At 45.0% G+C, this 13644-nt stretch overlaps 1 protein-coding gene across 2 annotated transcripts; it reads right to left on the reverse strand.

Moving 5' to 3' along the window:
* Window positions 1-37: 37 nt before the first annotated feature.
* On the reverse strand, window positions 38-12524 carry LOC122617532 (paramyosin, long form). Of its 2 annotated transcripts, XM_043793426.1 has the most exons (9): window positions 12166-12524; window positions 11455-11511; window positions 9486-9572; window positions 9253-9419; window positions 6680-7551; window positions 6492-6619; window positions 6310-6422; window positions 1370-1985; window positions 38-1258 (listed from the first exon to the last, which is right to left on the reverse strand). In XM_043793426.1, exons 1-9 carry the CDS (start codon window positions 12286-12288, stop codon window positions 782-784), a joined length of 2640 nt encoding a protein of 879 aa, XP_043649361.1. In that variant the 5' UTR covers window positions 12289-12524; the 3' UTR covers window positions 38-781. The 2 variants fall into 2 exon arrangements, with proteins under 2 accessions (XP_043649361.1, XP_043649362.1); XM_043793427.1 differs by lacking the exons at window positions 6310-6422; window positions 6492-6619; window positions 6680-7551; ... (2 more) ...; window positions 11455-11511; window positions 12166-12524 and adding exons at window positions 4161-5219; window positions 5767-5874; window positions 5944-6075.
* Window positions 12525-13644: the final 1120 nt, after the last annotated feature.

The following is a 13644-nucleotide window of genomic DNA, read 5'->3' on the forward strand; positions in this document are numbered from 1 at the left end:
GTTTTTATTGCAAGATACAAAGTAAAAAATGTGAAAATTGCTCAGTTTTGTTGATGCTGATTTAATGTAAAATTCAAATTCGTTACGAGCACACAGATATTTACCTACTAAACATAAAGTGAACTAAAAACAAATAGTAGAAGCGGTTGTTGTAACTCGGTTAACTCGATGCTGCGATGGTGGCGTGCTTAGTGGGATTTTGGTGACGATTATCATTTCCATTTCCAGTTCAAGTTATTAAGTTTTAGTGCTTTTCGTTCAAATGGGCTCCATTTCCATCAAACGTTATTGTTCAGCCAACTCTGTGGATCTCTCATTTCTCATTTCTCATCTCTCTACGTACAAGTATCATATATCGTATGTGGTATATGTATTTATCTCTATCGCTAGCAAAACTCTGCCAAGTTTTCGTTGGTTTGTTTTTATTTTGTTTTTAGGTTTTCAGGTTCATTATTTTAATTAAATTACATGAACTTCAAAATAGTATTATTATTATATAGATAGGATGTGTAGTGTTATGTATTTATAGTGTGTAGCCTATACGAGCCCCCGCCGAAGTCCACTGGGTTCTTGGTCGCTGCCGCGGCGTTGGGGGGTTGACAAAAAATTTAAATTATAAAAACTTTCTCACGCAAATCTCGTTCTCGTCGTGCACTCTGAACTCTGAACTCTGCCCTCCGCCAGATGGTCTTCTTCCTGGGTTTCGGATGGGTTGTGTTGTGTTCGGTTCGGTTCGGTTGGCGTTTGATAATGAAATGATCTCGGTGCGGAGCATGGGGCTCTATTCGGTGATCGTCCTTGTGGTCTCCTGGATGTACACCTGGGATCCGGGCACCGTCGAGGTGGTCACGAACGTGCGGTGCTTGGCGCGGATGATGTTCAGGCTGGACTCGGCGGTGTCGGCGCGATCCTCGGCAGCCTCCAGCTCGCGCTGGAAGCGACGCACCCGGGTGGTGGTCTGCTGGGAAACACCCTCCTGCTCGGACAGCTGGCGGCGGTAGATGTTGATCTTGGCAGTGGACTTGTCCAGCGCGTCCTGCAGCAGGATGAGGTTCTTCTGGTCCTCCTCGCACTGCACCAGCACCTCCTTGACGGTGCGCTCCTTCTTGCGCAGAATCTTGATGGTCTCGGCGTGGCGGCGCTTCTCCTCCTCCAGCTCCAGCTCCAGATCGCGGATGCGGGCTTCCAGCTTGCTGATGATGCGCTTGCTGCCGGCGACGGCGTTCAGCTCGACCTCCTCCAAGCGGATGGACAAGTTCTGGGGGGGATTACAAACATGATAGAGTCATATAGTGCCAGATAGGTAATAGAATAGAAGCAAATGTAACCCAGTGCAATGTTAGTGATACCCGAAAACCCAGACACCCACCTTGACTTCGACTTCCAAGGACTTCTTGATGGTCTCCAGCTTAACGATGCGCTCCTGCTCCTCATGCACCTGCTCGACGACGTGCTTGAGCTCCACCGTGACCTTCTGGTAGCGCTCGTCGCTGATGCGCAGCTCCTTGGACACCTCCTCGTAGTCGGAGGCGATCACGGTGAGCTCCTGCTCCAGCTTGGACTTGATGGAGACGAGGCTGACATTGGCGGTGGTCAGCTCGTTGATGCGGGAGGCAGCCTCCTCGTACTGCAGCTCCACGGTGCGCTTGGCACGGTTGGCGCTGTCCAGGTGGGAGCGCACCTCCTCCAGCTCGCCATTGAGACCGGCCAGACGGCGCTGGGCAACGGCGTACTGGTCCAAGGTGGCCTGCAGCTGGCGCTGGACATCCTCGTAGTGGGCCTGCAGTTCGGTCAGCTGCAGCGACTGCTTCTTGATCACCTTCTGCAGATCGATGTTGGTCTTGTTGGCCACGTCCAGGGACATCTCCAGCTCGGTGATCTGGATCTGCAGCTTCTTCTTGATGCGGGTCACCTCGGTCTTCAGCCGGGTCTCCGCCTCGATGACGCGGGCATTGAGCTGCTCGATCTCGATCGAGGTCTGCTTGCTACAAATTGGATGCATTCATTAGAACTTTGACACATTTATCGCCCGTCAATCGATTGAATTGATACCAAGAAGTAGCCCCAGTTTGCCACACAATGACCCTCCGTCGATTCGCATTGCTGGCTCTATTTTTGGCCCCAATGCCTGACCCACAATTTCACATTTTTCGCACTACTCAGCAATTGAGCACTCAACCACTCAAGCCAACTCAACTCAGGTGCTCTGGCATTGTCAAAAATGTTGCATTGTTTCGCTGGCTGCTGCATTCGCGAATTTCGGTGTATTTTTACGCATGATAAAGACATCGAACTTGTCACAAATAGCTGCGGCTAACATGCCAAACTATTTGCCGACTATGTTAGTTCCTTCTCCCCCTAAATTCAATTTTTTTTTGTTTCTGGGGTAAGTGCATCATGCGTCTATTCTTGGGCGAGGGTGCACCGATGCCAACTAAATTTGAGTAGTGTTTGCGCTTCTGATACCCTACCTGATTCACTTTCTAATTTCATTTAAGGAGGTGTACCTGTTGCAATTAGTGATAAGTGAACTATGACTGCTGAATTCTATTTCAGTGGCAATAAGTCATTTTATAATGTGGTAATGGAACATATTACCATTGAAACCATAGTTGGTACAACAACTATTTCTAACAATATTTGAGTTTTGGAGGAGTAACTTTATAATGCCCAACTGGCAGAATCGTGTCCACTTCCCTGGTTATATAATCATATTAGCGTTGGCCTCCCCCATCAGTCCGTATTTCCTAATTCCGCCGATTATTCTGGTTTAGTTGAATACTAAGTTTTCTTATAGCCGCCCCTGTGTTGGTTACTTAATCTGAAAATCATGTGTGTGTGCCCATTGCTGTCGTTTTGCCAAGGTATTTGGCTTTCTAGTGTCTTAGGTAGAAAGCTTAAGCATTCCCATTTAGATTTTAATTTTTCCCCACCATTGTTTTCAATGTTTACGCAAAAATATTTGCTATGTCTAAATGTTGTTCTGCTTTTTTTTGTGCGCCGCCTCTTCTTGTGATTGTTTTTGCTGTCATGCGCATCAGTTTTCTTTTCAGTTGAAAATAAAATAAATCTCGATTTGAAGGACAAACCCAAAGAAAAAGTTGGTCGGACCATCTACGCGCAAATCAAACTGACAGCCTCGAAATTTCCGAGGTGCGGGTGCGAAATATGATAGCACCGGGTTCAAAAGTCTTCGTTTCAGGGGAAAGTGATGAATAGATTTGGATTTGGATTAACTTGGCATTTAGGGATTCTAATAAGTTTAAATAATCTAAAGATACGAGCGTTGATTATCCACCCAATTAGATGGAAGATTATAATATAAAGATTTTTCCCACTCAAAGGCTTGATTAGATGCCCAACACAAGAAAGACAGGAAAAACCCAAAATATTTGTAATTAATGACCAAATTGCTGGCGATCTTCTGCAATTAGCTGTGGACAAATATGCTGCGCATAATTCTGTATAAATAATTTTCAGATGACTGCACAACAGACACAATGGGAGAGGTGGCCAACATAGTGGAAGAAAACAAGATCGCGAATCGCAAAGACTCTTGAAACAAAAATACATTTTCTGCCAGACGAGGAACGACACAACAGACAAATAGAGATGGCAAGTTGACTGGTCGGCGGGGGAGGGGATTCTAGGATGCTCAGACAAAAAATTGAGCTGCAATTCAAAAATGTTCGCATTTATTCAAATTGCCCGGATGGGAAGTACGCGGAGGAACACGGATCGATCCACTTGATATTAACACATTTTTGTGGCTTTCTGAATATGGATCTTTTAATATCTCGAGATAAATATATTGAACCACTTCATGTCTATTCGTATTTGTAAAGAAAGAAATGGAGGCTTCTAAAAATCATATATTTGATTTTTAAAAGGTTTTCCCCCTCTTCGAAAATATATCCTTTTAGATACATTCGGGATCGTCAGAAAAGATGAAGTACCAAGTGCTTGAAATCTAAGATATCGGATGAAGATATGAGCGAAAGCAGGGACTGGAATTGGGATGGGGATGGGGATTGGGATCGGGGACATTGGGGAGCTGGACCTGGACCTAGTGCTTCCAATACACGTAGCTATAGTCCTTGAGCTTGGGATGGGTGCGCAGGACCTTGCGACAGATCCAGCACTTATCCTGTATACCGCACCTGCTGTCCGCGTAGAACTCCACAGTGCGCTGATTTAGCGTCGACAGTTGGCGCTTCACATTGTGGAGCGACGAGGAGACGCGATGGTCCAGCTTGTCCACCAGCCGGTCGTCCATGAGCTCGATGTGGAGCGCATGGGCGCGGTACTGGCCATCGAGGGGGGAGGAGGAACGCGAACGGGCACGCGAAACTGCCCGACTCGAGCGCACTAGGGACTGGGAGATGAAGTCCTCCTCCTCCTTCTTGGCCGTCTTGATGTTCTTCTCCGACTCGGAGAGCAGCGCCTGGGCAATGGCACTGGCGGACTTGCCGCGAATCGAGCGCTTGAAATCGTCGGACATTTGGTCGAGTTCGTTATCCAATTCAATCTTACGGATGCGCTGCAATATCTTTAGGGTGTCGCGTTTGATCAGATCCTCGAGCTCCTCCTGGCGGCGGCGGCGGCGCTGGCGCGATCTTTCGACAACTGTGTCCGGTTCAAGGTGCTTGGTCACTCGCGATGCGTCGACCAACTTTTGTACACTGAACGGCGAGCGTTTCTGGGCCCGAAAGCTAAGCAATATCTCGTCGGCCCGAGCGGCGCAGGTGCGCGACAGTCGGACGATCTCGTCGGCGTTGTATTGTCGCACCGCATTCGAGGGGCGGTACTGCTTCAGCCCCCTCTCGCTGACCCACGGCAGGTGGGGCTTCTTGACCTCCAGCCCCTTGGCCTTGGCGTCCAGATAGTCCAGCATGGGCTGGTAGAAGTTCATCGTGTAGCCATAGTTATCCTCATAGGTCGTCGTCGTCGGACGGAAGCGGGAGGGTCTTTGCTTTAAGGCTAGGGCCATGGTTTAGGAAGGGGATTCTCAAGGGGTGGGGATTTTTTTAAGGGGGTTGCGATGGTCTAGTGGACTAATGGGTGTTCTTAAGAGTACTCTAATTAAAGCTACAATTGTCGCCGCCTCTGTGTGTCGCCTTGTCGCCTCTGTAGCTTCGGGTCTCTTGGGTTCTCCTCGGTTGGCAGCGGCAGTGGCAGTTGCTGCTGCTTTGCAAATAAATTTTCAAATTTGTCGAAATCTATAAAAAGATTGCATTTCGTTTCTTTCAGCTGTTGGCATCGGGCTAGGTATGAGCATAATAATGACGACAATAACATCATCATCGCTATCATTATCATCATCATTTGTTGGCAGTCAATGTGCGGCTATGATTGATTCATTTTGGCAAAGTGCTCATAGACAATGTCATAATAGCAAGGCATTTTATGCAATAGCCATGGAGGACTCAAAAGTACTAGGGAATGTTATCACGAATTAAATATTGTAAAGCGTCATTTAAAATGTTCAAAAATGCATACTATAAGTGTTCTTCTTGGGTAGATTCTTTTATCTAGCTTTGTTAGGTTATTTGAACATTTCGAGCCAAAATATTTGAATTTGTACAAGTTGAGAGACATTAGCTTTCAATCACCGGAAACGTGTGTAAAATTAGCTTATAAAATTAAGCATTATGCACACTTAACGTATCTTTTCATAAGTAAGATAGTACAGATCTCTGCTAAAGATATAAGATCACAGAGCTTCACTGACCACCAACGCGAATGATAAGAGTTCCAAAAACCTACCACTTGCTGGAGAGCCACTCTGCAACTCGAAAGTCTTCTCAATGGGATCTTTCGATTTTCAACAATGAACCCACTTTGATTGTGTAATCACAGCAACTGCGCAATTTTCTGCGGGAAATTGGATACGGATTTTTAGAAAATCGGTGTGGTTTGGAAAACCAGATGGATCAAACCCACTTCTTGAGCTGAGCCTGTGAACCTTCCGGGGGATCAGGATCTTTTGCCTGGCTGCCGAAATAGAAAACTAATGCCGTTGCTTTTTGTGCGACTAAAGAACTCGAACTGATTGCTAATTGCTAAATGGGTCAGTTCACTATCAATTGTGTTGGCAGTGGAAAGCGATTGGAAAGCGAATCAATCGAATAGTCTCCCCCTTGGGGCCTTGAGGGGTGTTTGTGTTTTTTTCGCGACTTCCGCTTTGGCAGGGGAAGCGAAAACCTTCGTCTGTTCTCGCTGTCACTCGCGTGGCACTCAGTGGCGTGGGGCTACTTCCAAAAGGGGGGTCCAATTCAAGTTGTTCCCCATCCCTGATCAGTGACTTACCGAATGGCCTCGATCTCCTCATCCTTCTCGGCCAGACGACGCTCGGCGTCGTGGCGGTACTGGTTGAAGTCGGCGGCCAGGCGCTGTCCACGCTGCTCCTCAGCCTTGCGGCCCTACAAAATGATATTACACAAATTATAAATTAATATTAATTATTATTATTAATTATTGCGAATACTTACAGCCTCGGCTTCCTTGTAGGCAGCGGTCAGCTCATCGCGCTCGTTCTCCAGACGACGCAGCTCCAGCTCCAATTCGTGCAGGCGACGGTTCAGTTCGTTGATGGCGCCCTTGGCTTCATGAAGATCATCTGGTGGTTTGAGAAAGTAAGTATAAAAGTCTTTTTACAGCATAGAAATGGTAAACGCACCTCCCAGTTTCTTGTTCTCGCGGGTCAGCTGGTTGTTGGAGTCCTTGACCTTGTCCAGTTCGTGCACGGTGCGGACGAGGTCGGCGTGCTTGTTCTTCAGGTCGCGCTGGCTGGTCTCGTACAGGATGATGGTCTCGTCCAGGCGGCTCTTCAGCTCGACGTTGTGCTTCTCAAGGGTGTTGACCGACTTGGTCAGCTCGCGGCAGCTGTTGTTGGACTTCTCCAGATCGATGATGAGCACCTCCACCTCGCTGGCCAGGCGCGTCTTCATCTTCTCCAGGTTGTTGACCTTGACGATGAGGGACTCGATGTGCTCCTCCAGCTCGGTGATGCGCACCTGGTACTTGCGACGGATCTCCTCGACCTCCTCGGCGCGGGCAGCCACCTCGGAGTTCCACTTGTTCTGCCAGGAGGTGGCATCGGCATTGGCCTTGACCAACTGACGTTCCAAGTCGATGCGGGCCTCGGACTCCTCCTCGAGTTGATTGCGAACCGAGTCCAATTCGATCTCAACCTGATGCAGAGAGGATTCGAGCAGCGAGCGACGACGGTCCTCGTCCTCCAAGCGACGGCGGGCGTCCTCCAGCTGGGAGATGACCTGGCTCTTGGAGAACGAGACCGTGTCCAGCTGGACCTTCAGATCTTGGACGTCCTTGGTCAGCTCAATGTTCTCCTGCGAGAGGCGGGATCGGTGGGAGCTAATGTCGATCACGGTGCGGTTAAGCTCCTCGATCTTCACGTTCAGCTCGGTGATCGAGACCTCCAGCTTGGAGATGTGCTTCTCCGACACGATCTTCTCCTTGTTGTAGGACTCGATCTGGGAGAGCAGCTCGTAGACTTCGGTCTGGAATTTGGCCTTGTCCTTCTCGGCTCTGCAAGCATTCGGTTAAAAATAGGGAGAAGAGGTTTCTCCAGTTTAGCTTTTTGGGGTCTATGATCACATTCCCGATACTTAGGCATGGTTTGTGAGATCGGCCGAGCTGTGAATCGCTAGCAAGCTTGGGTGGATCTGCGAGCCTTCGGCCACCGATCGAAAGTTCAGCGAAGGATTATCGATCTGTGGTCGAAGGCTCAGCAGGCCAAGGGTTAAGATCATGTTGGGTCTGCCTGGAAGCAAGCTATGATAATTGATTGGTAAAATAAATGTGCATAAGCTGGGACGGAACGTTGGGATATGTAATAAGAATTAATATGATCAGCGTATGCTTGGCAAAAATCGATTTGCAATTTCAATTAAATCGATACTTTCGGTCAATTTGAGAATTTATCTGGTATATGAACCAAATACCTTAGGCTTATAGTTCTTTTTGATAGTCATTATAATCATATTAAAGATTGATCAAAGTAATCTCATTACACATCGCCTTGAGCATCGATCGAATTTTCCGTGTGCAACCCATGGCATTTGGCAACTTTTCCACCTGTCAGGGGGCCAGAGTCGGTGCAACCGACCTTTCCCACCCACAAGTCGAGGAGCCAGCCAGAAAACGTATCGGATTTCCATAAAACGCGTTGGGTCGGAGCGGGACAGCAACAAAAACAATAAACACATTTTCTATATGATTCAATCAAAGACATATTTGGGTTGGAGCATTGGTGCGAGCGAGAGGCAGTGAGAGGAAGCGAGAGGTAGCGATGCAGGGAGGCGGTGGGAGCGGAATGGCAACAGCAACAAAGAGCCTCTCTGCTCAAGAATGTGGATGAAAATTTCAAAATTTCTATAAATACATTTCCGCTCAGAAAGAAAATATGGTATGGGTGGTGATGGTGGGCATAACATATGGAAGAAAGTTTCGCCGTGCGAAAGCTTTGCCAAGCTTTTCGATAGAGTGGGACGGCTGCTTGATCTTCCGACCTTCCGTCCTTGTCGTGAAACGGAAGTGCGCAAACTCGGGCGCACCTATTTTAAAGGTGGAAATCTTTAAGATCGCAAAGAAACTCAACTTTGAACTTGATTTAAGGGAACTAAGGCTTGGGATCAAAGTTGATTTCGATTTATTCGGAAGTTGATTAATCTGAGAGACTAGTTTTCCTTGGATAGCCTTGAATTGCTGCGATTTCGAAATTCCTGGGAATTTATTTTTGGAAATCGCTCGCATCGATTTGGAAATATGAGAGGCGGCCAGCAACCGAAAGTTTCTCGAATTTTTTCCCATACGTTTGGCTTTTTGGCCGCAATTTGCGCCAATAGAACTTGCAAGCCATGCAGGTTTATGTTTTCTTAATTTTTGTGCTTTGCATTTCGCATGTCATGGCATTTTGATGAATGGTTTATAATCTGCTTCGATTTTCTCTGTTTTTGTTATTTTGTTTTCTTTTGGGTCAGCGGGGCAGCGCAAGGTTAGGCATTGTATTGTTTAGTTACTGCACGAGATCTTGAGACATTGAAATGTCCGCGAGCGCCAGCTGACGCCACTTGATCATCATCATTGGGGGCAAATAAATATGTTCTGCGGATGCATGACAGCTCGGGATGGAGATGTTTATGTTTTGGATATGCTATGGTTTCTGGGTCAATGGAAATGGAAATGGGTACGTCGATGGCGATGGCCAGAGTCTGTTAGAATGCCTACCTGGCCTTGTTTTTCGTTAGGATTTCAACCTGTTCCTGGAAATCCGTGATAATTTCGTTGTGCTTTTTCTTCAAAAGCAAAGTGGTCTCCTCCGACTCAAGATGAACATCCTCAAGCATCTTGCGCAGCTTCAGCAGCTCAGCGTCGCGCTTGCGGTTGGCTTCAAACTGGGATTGGAATTGGATATATCAGTTGGTTGGATATATATTATCGGTATAGCACATGGTACTCACTTGATGTTCAGCACCACCCTCGGCCTCCTCGAGACGCTCGGACATCTGAATGACCTGAACGCTGAGATCGGCTTTCTCGCGCTCGATCTGAAATTGGAAGAATATAAGCAGAGATTAGGAGAGATTCCATTGCGGGCTCGGTATAATCCAAAATATCTATAAATACCCTGCGCTAGCCATGCTCTGTGGCCACTCAAACGGGCCATAATAAAAATTATAAATCACATTAATCAGTCAAAAATAATTATGCACATGCAACACCTAAAATAACAATGGCATCTTGCCAAGAAATCTTCCACGCAGAGGTGTGTAGCCACAGTCCGATTGCATCCACGATATAGGCGTCTATATATGCGTATATATCTTTTGTGGGCGGTCGCACACCGCTCTTCTAGATTGCATTTCCAAAAAGGCATTCGAACATTTTTCGCTTGAACAGAAACATTTTTTGTTGGCTCCCTCGGAATCTAAACATTTGCTTTTCGCCTTTGTCGACGACCTCGTTTGGTCAATTTTGCGAATTGCAATTAAATGCTATTTTATGAAAGCTATGTGCTAGATGCGGCCAGTGAGATTTCTAGTATTTGGAGCTGTCCAAAGCAATCATAAAAAATCAGCCAACTAAAATGCACAAGGCTTAAATTAAAAGCGCGTTGGCCTGATAAATCTTTTTAGGATCATTCCCTGAATATGTTGCTACATCTATGTTTATGATAATACCTAGGCGAACATGTGTTTGTCCGTTCATTTGGCATAACAAAAAGTTGCCGATTGCCACAAAGGCCACGTAAGTACGGGCCGTAAATCCATTTGCGCCATATGTATCTTGTAGATACATGTTCTTGCCGCCTATATATGCATGTTTGGATATGTAGGAAAAATGCCAGGCGGTGTGAAGACTTTTAATGTGCATGAAAATTATTTAATTTTCCCACAGACACACGCCCACAGACAAAATTGGAAGATTTTCCCGCAGTGAGCGAGTGAGCGAATTTTCCTCTCTGCCGCTGCTGATCATGAAGATGGTGATGATGATGGCTTTTTGGCTACTTTATTTTCTTTTCTTCTCTGCTCATATTTTGGTTGTTTTCAAGTTAATCATTCGCTTCTCTGTATTGAATGTCGTGCGCTAATTTTAGCCATTTTGTTCCATATATTGTTTGCGAGTGTGTTGGGGGCGGTGTATCTGTGTGCGAGTGCGTGCTAATCCATAAGGCACAAAGTAATTAAATTTGATTTTTTAACAAATTTTAAGAACATTCCTGGCCAGCCCATTCCATTCCGGCAAGAGCTCTTCGCATTTTCTAAATTTGTAATGCCCAAGAGGATCGCGCTGAATGAAGTGCACTTTCGGCCTGCGAATTTTCCCACTTTTCTCTGGCTATTCCTGACTTTTCTGTCTTTGCGGCGGCCGCTGTCTTTGCAAAGTCAGGGGAAAAATCATTTATCAATGCATCGCTCCGCAAGAAAGGAAAAGCCAAAAACGAAAGCGATTGAAGTTCAATGCACATCATTATCATTTACTTTCACACTTTCGCAACTCTACGAAGGGTAGTTTATTCTTAGATTTGCATTTGTTTGCTGACTTTTCTATTGGTTCTATCGCTTCTGCTACTTTTCTCTATTTTGATTTTATTTTGGCTTTCCACATATTTATGCTGTTTTTAGGGTGACATTTGCGAGGCGAAAAAGTAAAAAATGCTTTTCCCTGGCGCTTTCATTTCCATTGGGTTTCGTGGAATTTGAACTGATCTTTTCTAACTTCCTTTAGATATGTCATATCTCTCAAGCTGATTTCATCAGCAAATCTTATTTACTAAAAAAGCCCAATAACCCTTGGAAAAACAAGCTTCAAACTCTTTATATTAAATATTCCACATAAATCTATACTAATGCCTTAAAAATACTACAACAAAAGTGTATTTAAAAATAATTAAAATTATTAATATTTCCATCTGGGATTACTCACCCTTTGACGCAACTCACGTTCAACTTCAAGATCATCTTGGAGCAAACGGATCTTGTCCTGCAAGAAAATGGTGGATACATTTATTGAGTGAGATCTTTTATGGGCTCATTATTTCTATTTCATATGATTTGATTGAAACTTTCATTAAAAAGCACTTTACAGCACAGCATTGATTTCTTCACAGATTTTTCTTCGATGTTTTCGCATGTACGAGTATATGTACTGCCCAGAGGTGGCCATTACATAATTTTTTAGCAATGCATATGTATATACAGACACGTTTAGATACATATAGACATCTAGAATTTTGCTTCACCGAATTTTCTATATTTCCACACACAAGAACGCGCCGAGAACTTAACACACGAATATATATCTGCGGTATATATGTGCATTTGATATAGAGTGTAGATGAATTTTTCGGGTTTCTTAGTTTGTTTTTCTTATTTTTTCTTGATTATATTCTGATTCTTTTTCAGTCTCTACACAGACACCGAAACAAGAGAGAGAAATTCTCGTAGATTTTGAAGAAATTTGGCGCACACGCATTTCGTATTCCTATTCCCTGGTCGAAATTCCAACGTCTTTGGGGATTTTGGGATTTCGGGCTCTAATCCGATGCCGATTTTTCAACCGCTACAGATACCGGTCCGCATCCAATTTCGATTTGGATTTCGATTCCGAGACGAGACGGGACGGGACGATCCTTACCTCCAAGCGGGAGAGCGAGCTCAGGTCCTGGATGTACTCGATGTTCACATCGGCGGCACCGGGTCCGGTGGACGTGGCCCGGTAGGAGTATTTCGAGGAGCGGACAGCCTGCGATGACGACATGTTTGCTAGGTCAGATTTTCGATTCTGTTTCTCTAAATTAATGTTGCGATCGGTTCGCGTTTCTAGTATTATGATTTGTGTTTCCTCTCAAGCGAAAATCTCTACAGCACCGCACGCAGTTTTGTAGTTGTCACCGAGTCACCGAGAAAATTCGTAATAAACGTCGGAGTAAGGCTGGTGATCTACTGAACAAGAGATCCCGTTGTCGTTCGAATAAAGAGTATTTCGTTGAATTGGTGTGGCCTGCCAGCTGAATTCGTCTATTTCAACGATTTACTCGGCTCCCTTCGGCCCTCTTCGGCCGCCTTCGGCTAACTTCGTGCGCCATCGGCTCTCCTCCGAACGGAACCGAGTGGGATTTACCGCTAGATATATCTACAAGTTCTTCTATGTGAGTGAAACTTTCGAGTGACTTTTCACGCGGCCGTGTTGTTGTGTTAATTGCTCAGTTGTGTGGAAAATTCTTTGATTTTTCATTTCACTTTGGCCGCAGCTTGTGTGAACGCATTTTCACATTTTCACGCTAGTTTGCCTGAGAGCTTGCCCCCTACGAAAATAAACTCAAAAACACGAAGTACGCCTGCTTTTCTTTTCTTTTCGATTCTTTTCTTTTCTATTGCTTACCTGTAATTAGCCTGTGTCATTTGTGCGTTTCATTTTGTGTATCTAGCGTCTGGCCAGCATGTATCTACACATAAATTTTTTCCAATTCTCGAACGTACATATAAGTCATGTTGAAATATTTGGCAGCTTCTGCAGATCATAAAGTTCATAATTTATATTTATTGGCTCATTTGGTTGGTTCAGGGGCCTCGGATATTATTTAAAAGGTACCGCTAAACCAGTATTCCAGCACGTAGTCCCTACATTATATAGATTGAGAAGAACTGGGTGTATTTCCATAGAATAGAATTCCATTCCAGTAGAATGATTTGAATTTGAATCATTTTATTTGCATATACCATTATTTGAGTCATTGGATTTTAAATTGATTTTACTTATATTATATTAGCAAGAAAAGAGGCTAGAGTACAGAATGGCCAGCCAATTATAGGCCCAAATATATATGCTATGCATATTTCAGGGGTGTTACAACATTTTTGAGCAAGCAGAAAAATCATAAAAGTGTCAAAATTTCTATGATATGCCTTCTAAATTATTCGCTAACAGCCAATTAGGATTACAGCAGTGTTTTCTAAAAATACTTGACTTTTGGCATCGAAACGTGTTATTCGCCAGCATAAATAAATAGACGTAGAGAGTGAAAAAAAGTGTGCGAAATAAACAAAAATATACAATTTTGAGTGAATCCTTGGCCGTGCGGACAGCAGTCTGCTCAGCCACAGACAATGCGAT

The sequence above is a fragment of the Drosophila teissieri genome, chromosome 3L, assembly GCF_016746235.2.
Source record: "Drosophila teissieri strain GT53w chromosome 3L, Prin_Dtei_1.1, whole genome shotgun sequence".
NCBI lineage: Eukaryota > Metazoa > Arthropoda > Insecta > Diptera > Drosophilidae > Drosophila > Drosophila teissieri.